This window comes from Bemisia tabaci, chromosome 7 (genome assembly GCF_918797505.1).
Source record: "Bemisia tabaci chromosome 7, PGI_BMITA_v3".
In the NCBI taxonomy this organism is placed as follows: domain Eukaryota; kingdom Metazoa; phylum Arthropoda; class Insecta; order Hemiptera; family Aleyrodidae; genus Bemisia; species Bemisia tabaci.
The window spans coordinates 19,564,123-19,585,473 of record NC_092799.1 but is presented as its reverse complement, the minus strand read 5'-3'; the positions used below and the strand labels follow the sequence as shown (position 1 = coordinate 19,585,473).

At 37.5% G+C, this 21,351-nt stretch overlaps 2 protein-coding genes across 12 annotated transcripts in view; one reads left to right on the top strand and one right to left on the bottom strand.

Annotated features, from left to right (window-relative positions):
- Window positions 1-8,376, top strand: part of LOC109029667 (uncharacterized) — a 27,313-nt gene extending 18,937 nt beyond the window's left edge. The window contains exon 6 of one of the 2 annotated variants that reach the window (XM_019040240.2): window positions 462-8,376. In XM_019040240.2, coding sequence (XP_018895785.1) covers window positions 462-2,327 — 1,866 coding nt within the window. In that variant the 3' untranslated portion in view covers window positions 2,328-8,376. The remainder of the gene's footprint in view (window positions 1-461) is intronic. The other variant, XM_072302449.1, reaches the window with a different exon arrangement.
- Window positions 5,769-21,351, bottom strand: part of eag (potassium voltage-gated channel protein ether a go-go) — a 389,509-nt gene continuing 373,926 nt past the window's right edge. For all 10 annotated transcript variants that reach the window (XM_072302442.1, XM_072302445.1, XM_072302446.1 and 7 more), the window contains one exon: window positions 5,769-21,351. In XM_072302442.1, coding sequence (XP_072158543.1) covers window positions 19,996-21,351 — 1,356 coding nt within the window. In that variant the 3' untranslated portion in view covers window positions 5,769-19,995.

Sequence of the window (21,351 nt, the reverse complement as noted above, 5' to 3'; positions counted from 1 at the left end):
ATGACGTATCAAAAAATGACATCCCAATGAACTGCTCATGAACAGGTCTCCAGATGATGTTGGATACCTCTATAACGTCTTCAATGGATGTCCCGATGACGTTATCAACTGATTTAACCATGACGTCATCGAGGGTGCTCTAACGACATCATGAGCCAAACACAGCCAAGAACAGGCCGTAAATAGCGTACAACAGCCGGAAATAGCGTAAAACAGCCGGAATTTGCCAAAAACACTCGGAAATAGCCGTAAGTGGCCGAGCATAGCCGAATGGAATCCAGCAATAACAGATGGTTGACACCGTTGCAGGAGGGGGGGGGGGGCTCGAGGGGGAGAAGGTAATCACTATCTCTAAATAATAGACTACACAAGATTAGAGATGATACTAATGTTTTCCTCCAGTTATTCCCTGTAGCAACCGCATGACATGTTTGTATTAGCCCCTAGTTGTTCTGTTACAGGAGACTTTAGATTTGGATCATCTTTCTATTCACGATCAAAACATAGAAAATCAAAGAACAAGCGATATGTCAATGAACGATCCAAAATCCTCGCTAGCGGAACGCCGGAAATCGTCCAATGGGAGGGTCATAAGGAATTTCGCTCCGACCAAGAATGAAAGACTGCCTCGTCACTTTCATTTGGATGAATCTGCTCCTGAAAGCTCTTCCAGTTTTTTCAAAAATTCGGCACTGACTCGTCATCAACCGAATGAGGATTTATGGACGAAAATGTCCAAGTCAGGAATCCAAGTTGAGCCTGTCGATTGCACTGATGAAACTTTAACTCATATCGATTATTCAAAAAACTCCGTGCAGCCTCATGCCGAAAATGTAATTTGCTCGTTGGTTGAATGTGCCGCAAAATTTGAATCAAAAACGAGTCTCGGCTTACCAGATCATACTAATGATCAATCATTCTTATGCGGTCCGAGCTCAAGCACGATCAAATCGAAGGTACATCTACACAGGCAAAGAATGCATGTCCAAAATTTTGATCGCACATTTAAGCGTGATGCATGTTCTCGCAGCTTTCTACCGATGGAAGGTTTGAAAACGGACAATCGAAGAATTCCCCGAGTTCAACAACAGTCTTCCTGTGCCCAGTGTTCAACAATCTATAAATCAAAAGGATCGTTAGAAAGGCAATTTTGGAATATTCACTTTGATGTCCAGAAGCTTCAGTGTAGTCAGTGTTCAAAAAAATTTAAAAAAAGTCAAAGTTTACGAGCGCACATGACAAATATCGTCAGGAAAAGTCAACCCTTTCCTTGCGGTCAGTGCTTAAGCAAATTCAAATTGAAAAGCACTTTGAAGAATCATATGTTGCAAGTGCACAGTGAGCACTGTCCTTTCTCGTGTGCTCAGTGCACAAGCAAATTCAAATTGAAAGACGATTTAAAGCAGCATATATTGCAAGTGCACAGTGAGCATCGTTCTTTCTCGTGTGCTCAGTGCTCAAGCAAATTCAAATGGAAAAGCACTTTGAAGCGACATATGTTGCAAGTGCACAGTGAGCATCGTCCTTTCTCGTGTGCTCAGTGCTCAAGCAAATTCAAATTAAAAAGCGATTTAAGGAGGCATATATTACAAGTGCACATCGAGTACCGTCCTTTCTCGTGTGCTCAGTGCTCAGGCAAATTCAAATGGAAAGGCACTTTGAAGCGACATATGTTGCAAGTGCACAGTGAGCATCGTCCTTTCTCGTGTGCTCAGTGCTCAAGCAAATTCAAATTGAAAGGCGCTTTAAAGAGGCATATGTTTCAGGTGCACAGTGAGCACTGTCCTTTCTCGTGTGATCAGTGCTCAAGCAAATTCAAATGGAAAGGCACTTTGAAGCGACATATGTTGCAAGTGCACAGTGAGCATCGTCCTCTCACGTGTGCTCAGTGCTCAAGCAAATTCAAATCGAAAGGCACTTTGAAGCGACATATGTTGCAAGTGCACAGTGAGCATCGTCCTTTCTCGTGTGCTCAGTGCTCAAGCAAATTCAAATTGAAAGGCCATTTAAAGAGGCATATGTTGCATGTGCACAGTGAGTACTGTCCTTTCTCGTGTGATCAGTGCTCAAGCAAATTCAAATTGAAAGACGATTTAAAGCGACATATGTTGCAAGTGCACAGTGAGCATCGTCCTCTCACGTGTGCTCAGTGCTCAAGAAAATACAAATTGAAAGACGATTTAAAGAGGCATATATTACAAGTGCACATCGAGTACCGTCCTTTCTCGTGTGCTCAGTGCTCAAGCAAATTCAAATTAAAAAGGTATTTGAAGCAACATTTGTTGCAAGTGCACGGTGAGCATCGTACCTTCTCGTGTGCTAAGTGATCAAGCAAATTCAAATTGAAAAGCGATTGAAAGAGGTATAGGTAAGTTGCATGTGCACAGTGAGCATCGCCCTTTCTCGTGTGCTCAGTGCTCAAGGAAATTCACATTGAAAAGCTATGTAAAGTGGCATATATTGCAAGTGCACAGTGAGCATCGTTCTTTCTCGTGTGCTAAGTGCTGAAGCAAATTCAAATTGAAAAACTATTTGAAGCTGCATTTTTTGCTAGTGCACATAGTGAGCATCGACCCTCCTCTTGTGATCAGTGCTCAAGCAAATGTAAGAGCACACTGTGAAGATAGCTCATTCGCGTGTATTCAGTGCTCAAGCAAATTCAAATTTAAAAGCTACTTGAAGCTGCATGTGCAGTACATAACTTGAAGATTGCCCCTACTCGTGTGGTCAGTGCTCACGCAAATTTAAAGTAAAGTATGATTTAAAGACACAAAGGGTGTCCAAAAAGTAACTCAATTTTCGTCTTTTAGAGCGAACGGAAAAAGGCTAAAAATATTTGATCTCCACGTACGTGTAGACGAGGTGAAAAGCAAGCAAATGAGACGTTGTTGAGCTCTTTCGGTCAAAAATTGACCGAGATATGATATTTCTCCCGCGGCATGTTGAGAGACCACCTCTATAGGATTTTAGGTACTTTCCGAAGCGTGCTGCGAAATGTCTAAAGTCAACATTAAGTTCGATGTTTTGCAAAGTACAATTCGAGATAAAGTTGGCAACATAAAGGGAGGGTTTGGGAACACTGCTGGCCGAGGCGTGTGAAGCGCGCGGTTGCCACACGTGAAAAGAAACAACATTAAGGCATCCTCTATTGTTTTTGGAGTGTATTATCGTTAAATAGTACGTATAAAGAAATGAATGAAATATGCTCGGACAAGGACGATTATTCAGATAGAAGCAGTATTTGACGCTGGCTCGTTTTTTTCTTTGCATAAAGTACCCCTAAAATTCTGGAGGCGGTCCTCAACATGCCGCGGGAGAAACGTCATATTTCGGTCAATTTTTGACAAATGGAGCTCAACAAGGTCTCGTTTTATCGGTTTTCATGATGACCAATTTTTTTATAGCTTTTTCTGTTCGCCCTTGAAGTCGATAATTGCATTATTTTTTGGACAGCCTATGTACTTGTGCAAGGACGGATTTAGCTTTTTAGCGCTCCTAGGCAAATCTCATAGTCGCGCCCCTCACAGAACAGACGACCGCGTGGGGAGTCTGAGGGGTACTCCCCAGCCCAGTCAAAAGGGGGGTTCGGGGGTCCTCTCCCGGAAAATTTTTAAAATCGGGCATTTGATAAACGCAATTTGAAGCTACTTTTAGATTATTTAAGAGAAAAATTTGGTGGCTGAGATGACTATTGTACTATCTTAATTTTCAAAAGGTATAGGGAATTAAAACAAAGCAAACTAAATAAAGGCGAGAAAAAGTTGAAAAGAGTAAAAGGAAAATTTTACTCATGAATGCAGAGGGGGCGAGGGTTTTACGAACCTTAAGTATTAGTAGACAAGGACAGATTCAGATATTCTTCTTTTCGCGCGTCTCTTTTTTCGTCCTTAAATTTTTTTACTGATTTCAATTCTGGAACCCTTAAAAAAATATGCATGTGTCTCAAAATTTTGCGCCCCTCGAAACGTTGCGCCCCTAGGCAGCTGCCTAGGTCTGCCTTGTGGGAAATCCGTCCCTGTACTTGTGAAAGTCTTACACACTGCCGATGGACCCTTCTCCTTAGACCAGTGCACAAAAAAATCAAATCAGAAATTCATTTAAGGCATCATTAATATTGTACATACAAAATGAAGATAACTCTCTCTTTCTCTCTCTCCCTCCATCCCTCCCTCTCTCTCCCTCTCCCTCCCCCTTCCTCTCCCTCCCTCCCTCCCTCCCTCTCTCCCTCTCTAGTATATAAGCAGTGCTCAAGCAAATATTAAATGAATGGTGCGTTAAAATAAGTATGTGGAAGTTGTGCATATCACCGATAGACCATTTTCCTGCTATCAGTGTTCAAACATATTCAAAGTAAAAACCAAATTAAGACTGTATATCATACAAGTGCGCAATAAAGATAGACCCGTCTGCGTGAGCAGTTTTAAATAGGTCAGTTGCACTGGTCACAGAATCGTATTTTGATGCTTGATTCTTGTAGATTAGCTGAAACTAATGAGATGTGTCCAAATCGCAACTTTCTACGTTCAACATGAACCGAGATATCGCCCTTTGAAAAGTCAGGTTTTTGACGTCATCCATGGCAATAGTGACACCCTTGGTTTCTTCCTCTTTTGTTCCATCAGAGATGCATAGGGTGCAACGCAAAACTTCAACGGCGTTAAACTTAAATGTATAAACCAACTCAAGAAACAGACAGATTCGCACTGTAAAGATCTTCCTATGAGGAGATAACCCACTTGCCGCGACGAGATTAGGTGGTCAGTCAGTTCACCTCAGTTTGTTTACACGCTTAACTTTAACGTCGATGAAGTTTAGAGTTTGCGCCATCTGCATCACCGATCGAGCAAAAGAGGAAGAAACCAAGCGTTTCACTGCCGCGGTGGATGACGTCAAGAACCTGACTTTTCAAAGGGCGATATCTCGGTTAATGTCGAACGTAGAAAGTTGCGATTTGGACACATCTCATTAGTTTCAGCTAATCTACAAGAATCAAGCATCAAAACACGATTCTGTGACCAGTGCAACTGATCCATTAAAGAGGGCTTAATACAGAAGCATATGGGGCGTGTCTACATATTCACCACCGACCCTTAACATGTCCTCAGTGCTCAAGAATATTTAAATCAAATTTGAATTTGAAACAGCGCATTCCATATTTGAATCAAATATTGCAGAAAGGGCACTATTGCAGAAATGTTAACTGTTCAGAAAATGCAAAAAACTGATTTGAGTAAACTATAAGCTTTTGGAAAAAATTTTTTCGAGGTTTTCTTTTGTCCCCCAAGTAGACTGACAATTTCCATAAAAAATTTTTACATGATACTCTTTCTGGGTTGTAAATAATGACACTTGAAGGAAGAGCATTAGTGCCCTTTCTGTAATACATGGGGGAAGGAGCCATAAAGAGTGATAGAATGAAGCCAGAAAATTATTTTAGCCCTTGTTTTTTCATCTCAAATGTACGGCAATGATGCATGTCTATAGCGAAAGTTGGAAATTGTATATCTCCATTGCAACGTTTCAAAATTTCTGCTCTCTTTTTATACTATTTTTTTAAAGAGAACTAATAGAGATTTTCCCATGAAATTTTCAGAAAACAATCTTGATGGTGTGAAGAAAATTTACACAAAATTTCAATAGAGAATACTTAAGAACAAAAAAAAGAAGACGTCGCAATTGGCAATGTCGCAATTGATGGTATGCGATTTCGAACTTTCAACATGTGGTTTGCCCACAGCCATGTAAATTTTAATAAAAATATTTCTGGCTTATTTCAAGTCAAAAAAAAAAAAAAAAAAAAAAAAAAAAAAAAAAAAAAAAAAAAAAAAAAAAAAAAAAAAAGTATCCTTTGAAGTTCAATAGCGTAGTAATCTTCTACCTACTTCCTCATCCAACCTGTTTAGGGCTCCTCTCACTTCCTACACTCAAGGTTCCATTCTCACTCCTTTCATTTTCAGCGTGAGTGAAGCGTGTAGCGCGATCACTGTCGTTTCGAAACGCAAAACTAACCTCTCAATCGAATCAAAACAAAACAAACGACGAGTTGCCGCTGCCGATGCGCGCGCACCCAGTGGGCATGTACTGCAGAAACGGCACTATATTGCTGCAACAGTGCCCTTTCTGCTCTACGTGAGGAACTTAACCCCTGTCAAAAACACATAAAAAATGCGAATATAGTGCCCTGTCTGCACTACAGGATGTGTCCACATACACTAATGCGAAAACCGCAAAAAACTCAATATCGAAAAAAATGTCGATTGTGCCCTTTCTGTAATAGCTGATTCATTTTACTCCTGTTCAGAGATTCGCGTGTGTTCAGTGCTTAAGAAAGTTAAAATCAAAGGCTATATGGACTCCATTTTGCTATAAGGAACTAATTTTTTTGGCTCATCCATAAAAGAATTTTTCTGCACAGGGAAACAATTGCAACTTTTGATGTTTCTCGCACTAGCCAAAAATAGTAGGTAGTGCCTTATTGCAAAGTAAGGTCTTAATTAAAAACACCCGTGGTGCAAATCCACACGGACAATCAGCCCCTCTCGACTGGAGAGTGCTCGAGAAAATTCAAAATGAAGGGCTTTCTACAACAACAAGTGATGTACCTCCACACCGACAACGAACTATATTCATGTGATCATTGCTCGAGAAAAGTCAAAACGAAGGCGGATTTACTGTCTCATTTTGAGATAATTTTGCGATAAGGAGCCACTATCTCTGGCTCTCCCATAAAAGTACAAATCTGCATAGGGAAACCAAAGGTATGTATGTTTTTTCTAAAATGCGCCAAAAATAGTGACTCCTAATTGCAAAATGCAATTGATCCATGTCCACAACGGCGCGGCGATCAAATACATATAATTAAAACCACACATGAAACTAAATATAAGTTTGTTAAAAATTTTGCGGGTGAAAAATTTTGCAGGTGAAAAAATTGTAGGTCTAAATTTTTAGGTCAAATGTGTGTAGGTCTGAGTAAGTCAAATGTCACGTAGGTGTAATGCGTACAGGTGAAACGTCGGGTAACCTCACAAATGCATTGTTACTGTGCAACTGATTAACTGATTGAGTTGTGCTGCAACGCATTGGAACACTGCAAATTAGTTAGTCACACAACTCCAGTAAATTGGAGCAGAACTCCTGTATACACTCAATATTGCTGTTCAATACTGATAAGTTTGCGTGCCGCACCAATTTGGGTTAAATGAGTCGAAATCATCTTACGCTGTCTTAGTGACCAGATTTTTTAGGTGACATTGAAAAAGCTGTATAAATGTGATTTGCGTAGTCTTAAAAATGTCTTAATTGCCTTCAAAACAGGGCCTTGCAAAGCTTTTTGGGTCAAAAATTGACTGGTTGACGTTGTTTCAAAAAAGACATGAACAGCGTACTCCTCCAGAATTTTCGGGGATTTTTTTCGGAGGAGGAAAAAATAATTTCATGATTAGAGAAATATATTTTGTATTGAAAAAAGTTTCGGAATCAAACATGAGCCTAATATATCTAGGATGCTTTTTATTCGTATGAATGAGTTTTTCGATCTTTTTCAAATAATGAAGATGTTGCATGTGTGAGGAATTTGCGATTTGACTGTTGATTCTTATGTATAAATTCGCGAGAAACACGATGGTGTCACTGGTTTTCTCTAAAATCAACTCCCAAGCTCAAAAAAGCTCTCAAGTTGAGGCCAAAACGGAGTGGATATCCCACGCTATCCTGAGAGTCCACATCTACATCAAGACAAACTCTCCATGCAAAGATAGGGAGCAAATACATTAGCAGTGATGCCGTGTTTTCAGTTTTAGAGTCCCCTAATGAAGTGGCAGCCCTGTCAATGTATTTGCTCCCTATCTTTGCATGGAGAATTTGTCATGATGTAAAGGTGGACTCTCAGGGTAGGGTGGGATATCCCCTCCATTTTGGCCTCAACTAGAGAGCTTTTTTTTAGCTTGGGGGTTGATTTCAGAGAAAACCAGTGGCACCATCGTGTTTCTCGCGAACTTTTACATAAATCAACGGTCAAATCGCAAATTCCTCACACATGCAACATCTCCATGCTAAACCTTCTACGGCATGGCATGGTGTCACTTAATTGTAACAACGCAATTATTAAAAATTGAAACAGCCCTCTGTGGCATGATGTTGCAAATTTATATCCGTGTTTTCTTTTTTCTGAAAACGTGATCACCAAAATTTTGAAATTTTGAAAAAAAAAATTGGAACTTTATGTCTTTACAAACGCTACATCATAGGTTTGTGTGCCCTAGAATGTATAATGTAAAATTAACCCCGTGATTAAATATCTAAGGGATTAAGGTTAAAATTGTATTTAAATTTCTGAATTTTTGTACCTTTTCTAATAAAAAATTATTAATTTTATCTAGTTATTATTTCTGAGTGTAATTTATCTTGTTTTAGTCCTTATCTTCCAAAATTGTAATTACTTTACGGGGCCCCGATTCCGCTTTGGCAGGATGTTGCACATTTTTATCAGTTTTTTTTTGGGGGGGGGGGGGGAACACGTGATTACCAAAATTTTGAAATTTTGAAAAACATTTGAGATTAAATGTTTTTACAAAAGCTGCATTATAGGTTTGTGCTCTCGAGAATGCAAGATCCAAAATTAACTCACAGCATGGAGGGTTATAAATCCATTCCTCCACCTTCGTCTGCCGTATCGCACCGACTGAAGTGCGAAACCACGTATCTCCATTGCGGTGTTTCAAAATTTCCGTTCTTATTTCGTCTCTTCCAAGAGAAACAATCCAAATTTACGACTTTAAATTTTGAACCAAATCTTCTGCTATCGAATACGAAAAATCAAGGAGAATTTAAGTTTTATGTTGACCAGCTTCTCGAAAGAAAAATAACATTTCTGAGGAAGTCTGCAACGTCGCAAATGGAGAAACGTCGTCTCTCATTTTGCCCAAACATATGTATGCATACAATTGAAGGCATTATCACTTTCCTCTATCGACTGATATTCGTCTGTAACGATAAACAATGGGACGCGATTGCTACGGCGCCTTGATGCAACTATACAACCTCGACGGATGTCCGTATTGCGTTCGAAAAATTGAAGGCGTTTTGACTCCCTGCTCATGCTACCTGTAATTGATTCGATCGACAGACGCGTTGGTCGGAGGTGACGGGGACTTGATGCAACTATTAAAACTTGATGGATGTCATACCGGTTCATTGGCTTTACCTACATTTTTCCCATTCCACACTTGCCGGCGAAGAGTTGATTCGCAAACTGTGGTAGGTTTTGGCCCTGAGCAGACAAGGGAGGGACGGAAAAAAACATCAGATAACAACAATTGACCCTCTTGCTTTGTGTCTCCGTTGCAAACCATTTTTTTCATAGGTCATGTATACCTATCGCACATTGGCGATCTACTTATTTCTTGTAAACGGTGTGCTTGTAAATTTAAATTAAAAAGGCATGTAACAAGGGTGCAGAAACTTTCCGACCTCGCAGAACCACGCGACCGGTCGTTCGCGTGAAATAAGGGAACCCATCCCTGGTAAAAATTGGCGATAGGAGCTGCGTTTCAAAATACCATAGGAGTTCTTATAGCCGACAAAAGAAGGCTATTGAAAATCATATAGCTGGCTGTAGAAAGCGGAGCAAATCATATAGCCGGGCTATACAAGGCTATGAAAAAGTATACAGTCGGGCTATAGTTCCTATCGCCGGGCTTTACACTTTATCGCCATTCGCTATAAAAGGCTATAAGATATTGTGTAGAAATTCGTGTGCTTTGGAAATCATTAAGTTTGATACGGAACTACCTTAATATTTACAAAACACCCATTATATTTTCCTTTAAAACATTTTTTTTTTCGTCAATTAAAATGAGAATAGTCCATACAGAGTGTGCAAACATTTCACAATCATGAGTTGAACAACGCCGACTCCTCGAGATTAAATATTAGAGCCTAACACAAAGCGGAGCAGCGACGCACTGGCGCCTACAAACCTAACAGGGATACTTCACGCATTGCGCAATGCGTGAAGTATCCTTGTTAGGTTTGTAGTCGCCGATGCGTCTCTGCCCGCCCGCCGCGCCGCAGCGTGCCACGGCGTCTGAAGCAACTATTTCTCACCAGATGTATTGCACAGTATCATAAGAAATTGAAGGCGCTCCAACATATTAAGAATGACAGGCATCCTTCAAAAGTACGGAGCTTTCCTCGCAAAATAAATCAAGATACTACGGCACAAAAAGAGAGCGGTAGTCCAAAAACTAACTAAGTCCTAGCATCCGTAATTAATAACGTTTAGTATAAACTTTATCGTCTGGCTGTTGCTTAATCGCCATCGGCTATAAAAGGCTATAAGAAATTGTACAGCCGGCTATAAAAGGCTATAAGAAATTGTACAGCCGGCTACAGAGGCTATTGGAAATCTTACAGCCGGCTTTAGGTCTATGGTATTTTGGAACACAGATTCCAATTTTTACCAGAACACAGTGGAAGATAGATACATAAGTCGATGATGAAACATGCATAAAATTCCTAGCAATGTGGCCACTGCGTATGAAAAGTAAAGGTTTTTGAACTTGCAGAACGAGCTCGACGAGGAACAACCTTCGAATTCTGAAATACTAGGTTTTCCGTGAATTCAGGCAATAATGGCAACACCGACTTTTTTGGGAGGCTTTGAATCAAAAAAAGTTCTTAGAGGAAGGTTTGGATCACCCGCGTCCACTTACTGCCAAAAAAGTTTAATTTTGGTGTAAGATGAGTCGCCTTTTTTAAGCCATTTTAAATATTGAAAAACAGGAAAATTCTAAAAAGTTTTTTTGAACTATGAGCGCAAAGTTTGACATCGACGACAGTTTGGTCAAAGTGACTCTCTTACATCCCTAATGAACATACTTGAAGGACTTTTTGCTCCTTGGAAGGGATCGTTACGAAACAGCGCGTCGAATGCCGAAAAACCCGCATTTTTCGCCAAAATTGGCCTTCAGACCCATGTTTAGGCCAGTGGTAGACCCCGAAATAGACCGGAAATGACCAAACCATTATGCATTCCGTAAAATATAGACCTCGAATGACCAAAAAATCGCGGAGTTGAGAAATTTAAGGGTGGGCCACTCAACGATACCCCTCCTTTGTATTTTTTTGAACCTCAAGAAAAAAACATTAATGAAAAAAAAAATTATATTAGGAATGGAAGATCTAGACGCCCTGGATCCCCTTTGGCTGTGCAGCGGTGTGACCTAGTATTGCTTTTGAATAACCATTACCATGTCACTGCCAATATTGGATTTGATATTAGCAGCTGTTTAATTTTTTTGGACGTTCTAGTAATTTTCACCATACAACATTTACGAATCGTACCGTACCGTACCATATAGGGAGGAGAAAAATCAAACTCATAAAGAACTAAGTAAGACTATTCTTTAAAATAAATGAAAATTTATTTGAAAAACAAAGGTGTTCATAAAATATCTGAAAAGATTATAATCGCACATCAGAATAATAAATAGAGAATGGGTAGGTTATGCATTAAGCGGAATGTGACAGATCTTTGAGCTGATTTTTTCTTCGAAATTTTTAGGCCAGTTGGCTGATAATCGTTCAAAACAAACAATTGATTGTACATATAACTTTAGGATGCAACAAAGACGTGACAAAATTTGCAACTCAGAATAGATCCGAAAGAAATTTTATTGTAACAAAGTCACACCAAATATTCAGAGCAATGGAAGCAAGTTCTGCAGAGAGAAAGTATGATTGAAATTAGAATATTTGCTGGTTAAACACGCTCTTTTTTCGTCTTTAATATTTTATTCGTAAAAACACATGATGTGATTGATCAGGATCTCATAGGATCATGGATCGAACAAAAGCAAATTTATAGAACCTATCATAAGAGAAAATTGCCAATCAATAAAAATTTGGGGAAAGAGAGCAGTGGAGTGCAAAATTCTTTCTTGAGAAATATTTAAAAAAAAATACCTAAATAGAGACATCAGTGTTACAACCAAATAGGTTCTTAAAATGTTAATTGCGATGGCAGTAAGTAGATGATGATGCAGGAAATTCTGCATCACATTTCTTCAGGCCCTGCATACGATTTCAGTTACACAGCTCGGTTTACTTCCAAAGGAAAAGTTCATCATCACAAAATCGAAAAATAACAAAGAGGCTTGAAAATCAACGAATTTTCTGTTCGCAGGACCACAGGTGGTTTCTAGATAAAGAGGCAAAACTGACCTGAGAATGAACTTGGAAACTGAACGGAATAAACAGCCAGATTACATTCTCATTTGTGGGGAATGTAAAATAATGTAAATAAAATAAATTGAAAACAGACAAAAAAATAAAATTAAAATTTTAAAACGTTAACAAGAACTGGTAAAACCTAATGATGATGAAGAGAATTTGAAACAAAGAACAACTGTTTCTATTCACAACTTAGGCTCATAACGCACTATCACAATTTAAAGAAGAGTTATGGTACACAGCAGAAAACATAATTTTACTTGAGATGATATAGATCTGCGAATATTTTTAGCTAACTAGGTACTTCATCTGAACATCTACAGACATTTATTCAATTCAAATGGATCAATGATGGTTCCATTTTCCCTTTTTTTCACTCTTTCATATTTCAGTGCTTGCCTGTGATTCAACCAGAAATTAGGAAAATTACTCCTTTTTATTACCTTGATTTGATTTTGAAAGCTCCGCTATGTGAGGACTTGTAATTTTTGGATGTGTCAATGTGTCATTTGAATTTTGCCTTCATCATATCTCCCCTGTTTTCTATGAAATGCAACGCCTTACATTAAAATAGAAGGAAAATAAAAGGAAAAATAAAGGTTGGTAAAAAGTAAAAAGTTAAAAATTTATTTCATTCATTAAAAAAAAACCTGCCTCTGGTTCCAAAAAAAAATGAAGAAAAAAAAATAGCGTGAACATGATAGTAAACAAAGTGTAAACGATGAAATAAAAAGAATATTGTTTTTGTTTTGTTTTGCAAAAGGGTCTGACCTATCTGAACATGGCACACCGTCTACTAGCATGGTCACTGCATTATTATACAAAATAAGAAGAGGTGCCAATACCAATTGACTGTGATGGCTCCAAAAATCAAGTTGTTCTGATGCTTCTAAAAAGACGGTAAAAATGAATTATACTCGATGTAAAAGGCACAAATTAATTTGGAGTGAGGAAGAAACGGTGATACTTTGGCAAAGAATAAGAGTCGTTTATAATTTCGGACATTTTAAGAGGAAGCAAAAAACAAAAAATTTAAACTTAAAAAAGCTGTATGGCAAGCATAGGTAATAATTGTAATAAAAAAAGAAAAAATGAAGAATGGCTGGACTTCTTGTGTACACACATTAGTAGATTATTTTCTGGGAACTGATGATGAAGTATGGGTGATACATTTCCTCCCCAATATCCTCATACTCAATATTCATAATTAGTTTAAAATTGATTTCAAAACCAAGACTACGTTTAAAAATTTAGAAAGGCACACGTAAATTTAAAACACACTTTGACACCATTTAAACACTTAATCTTACTTTTTAAATGCAGCGTGTATCAATTTGCTGTAAAACAGAAAAAAGACTGAGGGTTTATTTATGCTAGCTGAATAATGAAGAGCTTTTGTTTATTCAGATTATGAACGGTGTAAAAATTTGGGCTTATAGTTCATAGTGCATAGTATGAAAATATAGTTCCATTTAAAAATGGGAGAGGGAATTTTCATTCATTCATGGTCACTTCCATTTCACTCTGTGGCAATGTAATTAACGTTTCATGGCTACAGAGAAAAAAGTAAAAAAAACAAAAACAAAACAAAAACAAAAAAAAAACATTGTAAATAAATCTTTACATTCATACTATAATTAGCGGCTTTTTGGGAGTCTGAATAAATCGATACTGACATCAGAACTTAACACCTCTTTACAGAATACTTTTTTTAGAGCCACATGAACACTTGGGCCTTTTCTGTAAAATCTGGCCGATACCTAATGCTAATTACGCAACAAATCATTTGCGCTGAAAAATTATTTAATCAACATATTTAAGGGAACATAATTTGTAAGCAAAAGCTTCACAGACAGTGCTATTAATTCATCTCAAGTAAAATCACATAGACAAATAACAAGGAGAAAAAATTAAACATTCTACAACCAAAATAACAAACAATCAAACTAGACAGAATTGGCATTCTTAAAATTCTATGAAGTAACACTTGGATGTTCAGCAGCAAATACCTTAATGTAAGGTACCTAACCATGAATAGAGACCCATAAAACTTAAAAGCGTAGATACATGAGATCTTGTTGAATACAGACTGTTTGCTTAAACATTCCAACCAAGAGACTGCAAACAATGTGCGAAGTACACACTTTCATCGCACAAATTTTGGAAAGTCAAAGCAATAATAATGTTCAACTGAAACCTCTCCTCCTCTTGCAACAATTAGACTCAATTAAGATAGCATGATTTTCTACAGCTAGGATTGTATTCATAGTCGCTCCTTAAACATGCAGGCTTCCTTAAGTCATAAGAATTGTCTACATTGGTTGAGGAGGCCTCTGCGTTTGAGGAGCGACTATGAAGTCAACCCTGTAAGTTTAGAAAACCCCTGAACCCCTCATGAATACCTTCACAGCTGCTACAGGGTTGGCTCAGTGATAGTTCAATGATATCTTAAGACTGCATGCATTCAAAAAATTTCTCAACTTTCCGGCTACTCATTATTGGATTCCATAGCAAGAGAGGATTTTTTTATGTCTGATTCAAACTTTGTTAATCGAAAGACTATTAAACAAATCTTGATGAGAGGAGGAGGACTCTGAATCACTTGGGTGCAAATACAGTATCACAGAACTCTAATTAGAATGTTTCAATTTATTTCTTAAACTTTTCCAATTCTAACCGGTACATCTACACTGATATGAAAACTGAAGATCGAACGATTTATGCTTCTTCAAATTCATTATGTTTGATACAAATCAGTTCGTTCAAGCAACTGATCCGACGGTTGCAATCAAAATGAGCAACTCACCAAATTTAGAGGCATGGTCGTAATTTTAAAATAAGAGAAAGAGACTTATATCATGCCTAGATGCATTCAGACACAGAGAATTCTTGATTTAAAAAAATATTATCGGAACAGACGATTCTTTGCTCAGAGAAAAACGGACTGACATTTCGAAGTTTCCAATTATATTTAAATGATACTTCTGACTAAAGGTAAATTTGCATAAATAATTGCAATGACTAGCTGTTGGAATTGCTTTTTAATTCGATCAGTCAAGAACAGCTTTTATGACAAGGAAAATTTTAGCCCATAAAAGCTAAATTAAAAAAATACAAAAAAAGAAAAATACTTATGTTTTAACATCTCTTCTCATCCAGAAAAATTATGTACTACAAGCGCCTGCCCCATACACAAACTAGAGGCTCCAAAGAGTCTCATAGATGGAACTTTGGATTGCAGCCTTTCAAAGATCGTCAGGCGAACGATCTTTGAAGGTGACCAATGTGCTTAAGACACATAATAGATCTGATATTGAGATTTTCAAGGAATTTTGTACAGGAATGGCTGAGATATTAAAAAAATAGTGCCAATTTGAGAGCCTGAGTTAGTGCGTGGGACAGACACTTCAAACTGTTCATGACAAGTCTAAGGGCAACGCTGAAAATTTGGACAAAAATTCTTCGTTCATTGACATGCGAGTTCTGAAGATACATGTGAGAGGAAAAATGATTGAAAAGATCGTCAAGTTGACAAGATTTCAAACATAAAACAAACACTTGATTCGGAAGAAATAAAAGCGTGGAAGACTAGAAAAAAACCTGTCATTCCTAATTAATTATTCAACCTAAATATCAATATTGAGGAGGGGATTTTGAGTTGAGTAAAAGCAGGAAAAAAGATAGAATTCAATTATTTCAGTATTTTGAGTGACCTCATCCTAATTTTAGAATCACCAGCTTTCATTTTACAAGATGCAGGATTTAAGAACTGTAGCCAGTCTGATTTTAAAAGCCTCTCATTGTATATTTTTATAGAGAAGAATATTGTCTTGAGGGCCTTAGATTCTGTGATAATTTTTCTCCAAGTTCATACTTTCTTTCTGCATGCAGGAATATATTTATTAGCAAAGAAAAGAAAAAGAAATACTCTGAGGGCACAGGTCAAGAGGTACACTTGAAATTTAACAAGAAAATTGGGATACAAATTACTAGGATGCCTTGATGTAAAAAAATTAAAATTAGTCTTTGAGCCCAGCAAAGGCTACTCCAGAAGTCCTTGATATTTTAGTGTTAACTAATATTCTCAGTCTTGCTTTTTGGAACAAATTACAAGCATACAGCATCCCTTCAAAACGTTTGATCCATGATTATTGAGGAAATCTAGCTGCATTACAGATTTTACTGACTTGAAGTTTAATTTCAGAGATTCTTAAGTCAATATTTGATAAATAGCACTTGGTGGCCTCCTTACTTCCATTGAAATTCGACATGGACTTGATTTAATCATACAGTGCTTAAAGAGTCTTGAGGCGTTCCTCGAAATGATTGCTTCTATGAGTGGTTACTATATGGTGGCTTTCTATGCAAGTGGTTACTTTCTCTCCTAGGAAAACATTTTACTTCTCTATGGATTTTTCCCTCCCCTCTTCCTCTTGGCATTTCTTGCACCTTCATTTTCAGGAAGCCTGAGTGTCCACAAATCCTTCTTCCTCCAAACGGCATAAAGTTTGTATAAAGGGGAATGAAATATCCTTTTAATGTCAAAACGTTACTTCGTTTTAATTTTCCTCAAATAAACGAAAAATAATTGATTGATTGATGTTGATATACCTTAAAATAAAGGGATTTTTAGGACTTCTACAGCTTTCCTGCAATTTTTCATCATATATTTAGTTATTTTATTTGCATGGGCTTTCTGATTTTCTTTTATGGAACCTTTGTGTATGTTAATGGATGTACTTTAGTTGTGAATCAATAGATGAATTTTGTCAGAGGAAAAAGAAAATTTAACAAACAAAAATAAAAGGGGCTGTCGGCACCAACAGCTTTTACGAATTCGTAAAATTTTACGCTCTAAATAAAGTAATGTTACACAGTAAAGACTGAATTTCAAAGAATTATCACTTTTTTTTCTTTTTAAAACTACCTTTGCAAAAAATTAAATAATAACATGAAAGAGAGAGAGAGGAAAAAAATATTGCTCATAAAAGTGAAGTACCTTGGATATTTTATCAAGGATATAAATGTTCATATAAAAACATTCAAGTTCAGTTACAATATAGAAATAAATACAATTATGTTCATCACTAGACCTTACTTTTTTACGTATTTACACAGTATAAAAATCTTTTTTTAGATATATTTACACTTAAAGAAGTAATTACAAGAATTAATTTTTACACTGCAGATCCTTTAAATGTTTGAACTTGATGTGTGTTGCAGACAGATGTAAGTCAAAATGGGCATTTCATTAAATGCTAAGGCAAATGATTGATGAGTTTAAAACAATCTGAGTCCCAATATTCTACTCCTCAAAAAACTTTAGATAATATTTCATTATTTTTAAAATAAAAAGGTTGAATCAGAGACTGAATGGTCAACGCCAAAAAAATGAGCGCAAGAGCTTTAGGAAATGAGGACGCATTATCCATTCCTCACCCTTAACAATTCGTTTTTTGAGTGCATTGGGCAAAGGAATTATTACTTCCAGCTCTGAGCCTCATGAGGAGATAACATTCTTACCAAAAACACGAATAGTTTTAAGGAAGAATTCTTTATTTTTTCTTGAAATTCGATAAAAATGAAATTGATAATTGGGAGAGCACTGGGGATATCTGTACGACTTTTTTGAGTGACATCTGTATGGACAGAGAAAATTGCAACTGGGCTATGTTAGGATGCTGAGAAAAATTTTGGTGATCAAAAATTTACGTCCATTTACAGGCAGGGAGGGAGTTTGAAAAAGAGCTAAAAATATAAAACTTTTAGGATTGCAGAGGAAATATTGTAAAATGCATCTCCTGAAAAGATTAGAATTTTACTGATCAAATTAAATTTTTATTAATTGAATTAAGTATCAATAAAAATTGCTTCACTGAGGAAGCTCGACTCCAATGTTGTTCCCGTTAGAAATGTTTCCTCTATTATGAGAACTATGAGTAGAGGTAAGTTCAAAATGCTTCCGTTAAAAAAAATTTAATAAATACAAGATTAAAAATAACATAGAAAAGAAAATTGAGTGAATTCCAAGTGAAATACCCACATTATTTACTTGTAAAATGGTGGCATACCAAGTATTGAAACTCGTGACTGAGTTAGGGAGAGATGGTGAATTCAAATATTTTCTGGTACTGTTTATATTTAGAAGGAGAGCATGAGGATTTGATTGCTTTTCACATAATACTGCAGTTCGTAAAGAAGACCTGACGATAGGAGCATGGCAGATGAGAATATTAATGGCTCAATCAAGATTAATTAATTGGAACAAATGCTGAAATGCCCTGTAAAAAAATAGCTAGCAAGCACTAAAGTGCAAAATAATAGTAATAAAAAAAACCCAGAGGGAATGAACAGCTTTCTTTTTACAGCATAATTTATAATTATTCGTTTCAGTTTAAGATACTTGATTGAATTGACGTGAAATAAAAAACTAAAAATGATAAACACGGCAAGTGAAAATATTTCTTTTCTCTTTTCAATTAAAAAAAAAATATCTGTTATGGAAATTTGGAATTCTGAGCCGAAGCAATGATTTAAAAGAATCTGAAATATGAATGTAAGGTGAAAAACGAGATTTTGTTGGACTGAGAAATATTGAATTCAGGAGGTAAAATCGAAAAAATCATAATACAGAGAAGATTCAGCTAATGATAATGATTCTACAGCTTTTTGGCAAAAACCGTGGAGTGCACATAGTCATAACAGAATTAAGAGCTACGATTGCTGCAAGAATCTTTGAGGCACCTTTGATACTCCTCTGAGGTATAATACATCTCAATTTTTTTTTAAATTTCAGCCACCAAAAATTATTTTATTGAAGAGTATATTGAAATCAATTTAAAGCCTGATTTGATTCAACTAGACAAGAGAACTGTTAGCTACTTGCGTGCACTGCCTCCGTCAGAGAGAGCAATAGTATTATTGTATACCAACAAATTTTAGGCCAAAGGAAAGATTAAAAATACTGAGGAATTCTAGAAGCTGAAGCCAGTGAGCTTTGAGTTATCAACGGAATATAATCAAAATTTCAAGTAAAATCTACCTCATTTCTCATTTGAATTCTTCAAGGTTAAACTTGTTTCAGAGAAATTTTAAAAGACTCGATTTTCTCGCGAATTGATAGGTTTTCGAAGCTAGAATAATGGTCCCATACATAAGTAAAAAAAGAGTTCTTGTGCAGTCGTAATTGCAATCGACTACAAGATTGTAGACACTGCTGGCAAAAAGGTTCATACTTCAGGTATAAAATTTTGCATTAACATCCCACTGCACTGGGTACTAAGGAACGGAAGGTAACATAGGGATGGTTACAGAACAATACTGTTTAACTGACAATTTTGGCGAAATTGAGAAAGGGACTTACAGTATGAAATACGCAAGCTGATGTTTTCAGTTTCTTCTTATTTGGCATGGGAGCGTTGTAATGATGTTGCAGTGTATAAAAAAAATTGCAACCTCACAAAAATGGCGAACTTGTCAGTAAACTAGTCAGTTTGTAAATGGGCAGTGCTGTTCCTCAGCCATCGATAGAAGAGAGAGCAGCCTTCAGTGTCATGGATTACTTCAATTTGTATTCCTTTGAAAATTGTATTTTTCTTTAAAAACAAAACCTTTTGTACCAACAGTGTTGTATTTAAAACACTATCAAGGATTGAAGAAGAGTATTTAAAAAAGAAAAGGAAAAAAAATTTAGCATCTTAGTTTTACATGTTATACTAAAAAGTATGCAAAAACCACTTTAAAAAGTAAGTTTATTTCCTGCTAGAAAAACTCTTTAGGTCTTCGAGAATAAGGCCTTGTGGTCGTTTCATCATCAACTCGCGCAGGGGTCGCAACCGAGGCAGAGGCAGAAACGGAATGAGGTATCGTCCGAGTGTCACCCTCTGGCTCTGGAATTGGAACCGATTTTGATTCACGCTCGAGCGAGGCAATTTTGGAAGTAGTTCGTTCGGGAGGAGGAGGTGGTATCGAAGGGGCAGCAGGTTTTGTCCTAGATTTACTGCGCCTTTTACGCAAAGCTATTTGGCCTCCGACGCCCGTACTTACAGTCACCTCTCCTGTGGCTGTGGCAGGCCTTTCTGGAGGAGCACCATGGGAGGAAATAGCTGTCCCCGCAGAAGCAGCCCGATGACCAACCCTTAACACTTTGCTTTCTTCCGAGCCAGGTTTCGTCGGTGTTTGGGCTGTGTCTGAACCAGAGCCGCTCAACCGATTCACCAGTTCACCCAGAAGCTCTTCCATTCTACCCATTTTTTGGTTCAGTCTTTGTACTTCTAATTTGACGTCGACTTTAAAGTCCATAATATTCGACATGATTTCTTTATAGTCTACGCTGGCAGGTTGTGGCTCATAGATCACTAAGTTTGAAGAGGAGGCTTCATTGAGTTTTTGATCGCTACTCCTAATGATTCCACTGTCGTATAATTCTACCTTAGCTAAATTTGTACCGCTTTGGCTTTGCTTTGCGCTATCTTCGAATTCAACTATTTCCTCCACTGTGCTCTGTCGCGTAATTGCAGGCGGAGGAATGAGGATTCCTCCAGACGACGCAGCAGTAACTTTCTGGAGTTTCGGGAAGACTTTGTTCCCACTCCCGTGACCGCTACTCCCATTGCCTCCACCAGATGACTTGGCTGGTGAATCCCGCACTGACAAAGTTCTCGAAACAGCACTAGTGCTCGCACTCGTCACCGTTTCACTTCCCGAATCAACACTACTCCCCAGAACGCGACCCCACTTTGAGCCGCGCACCGTTGTCGGCCTTGGAGGCCTAGTCACTGGAATTAAAGCACTTGAACTACTTACACTAATTTCTTCTTTTTCTACTACGTTAGTCGTTTTTGTTGAGCTTTTGCTATCTTCAATGGCAAGCACCTCATCTGCTTCAGGAGCACTTTCACCTTTCTCGATATCCCGAATCGGAGGTGACCCCTGACCTGGTTGAGATGGAGTTGCTTGAGGTGGTTGCTGTTGCTGAAGCGCAGCTCGATCACGACGAAATTTTGAAAATATTTTCCTAACTAAATGGTCTTGATTTTGATCTAGTTTTGGCTCGTTCTTCCGCCTCTCAGCTAGCTCCTTTTCTCGACGTACATCTGCTACTTTACGGAAGATTAA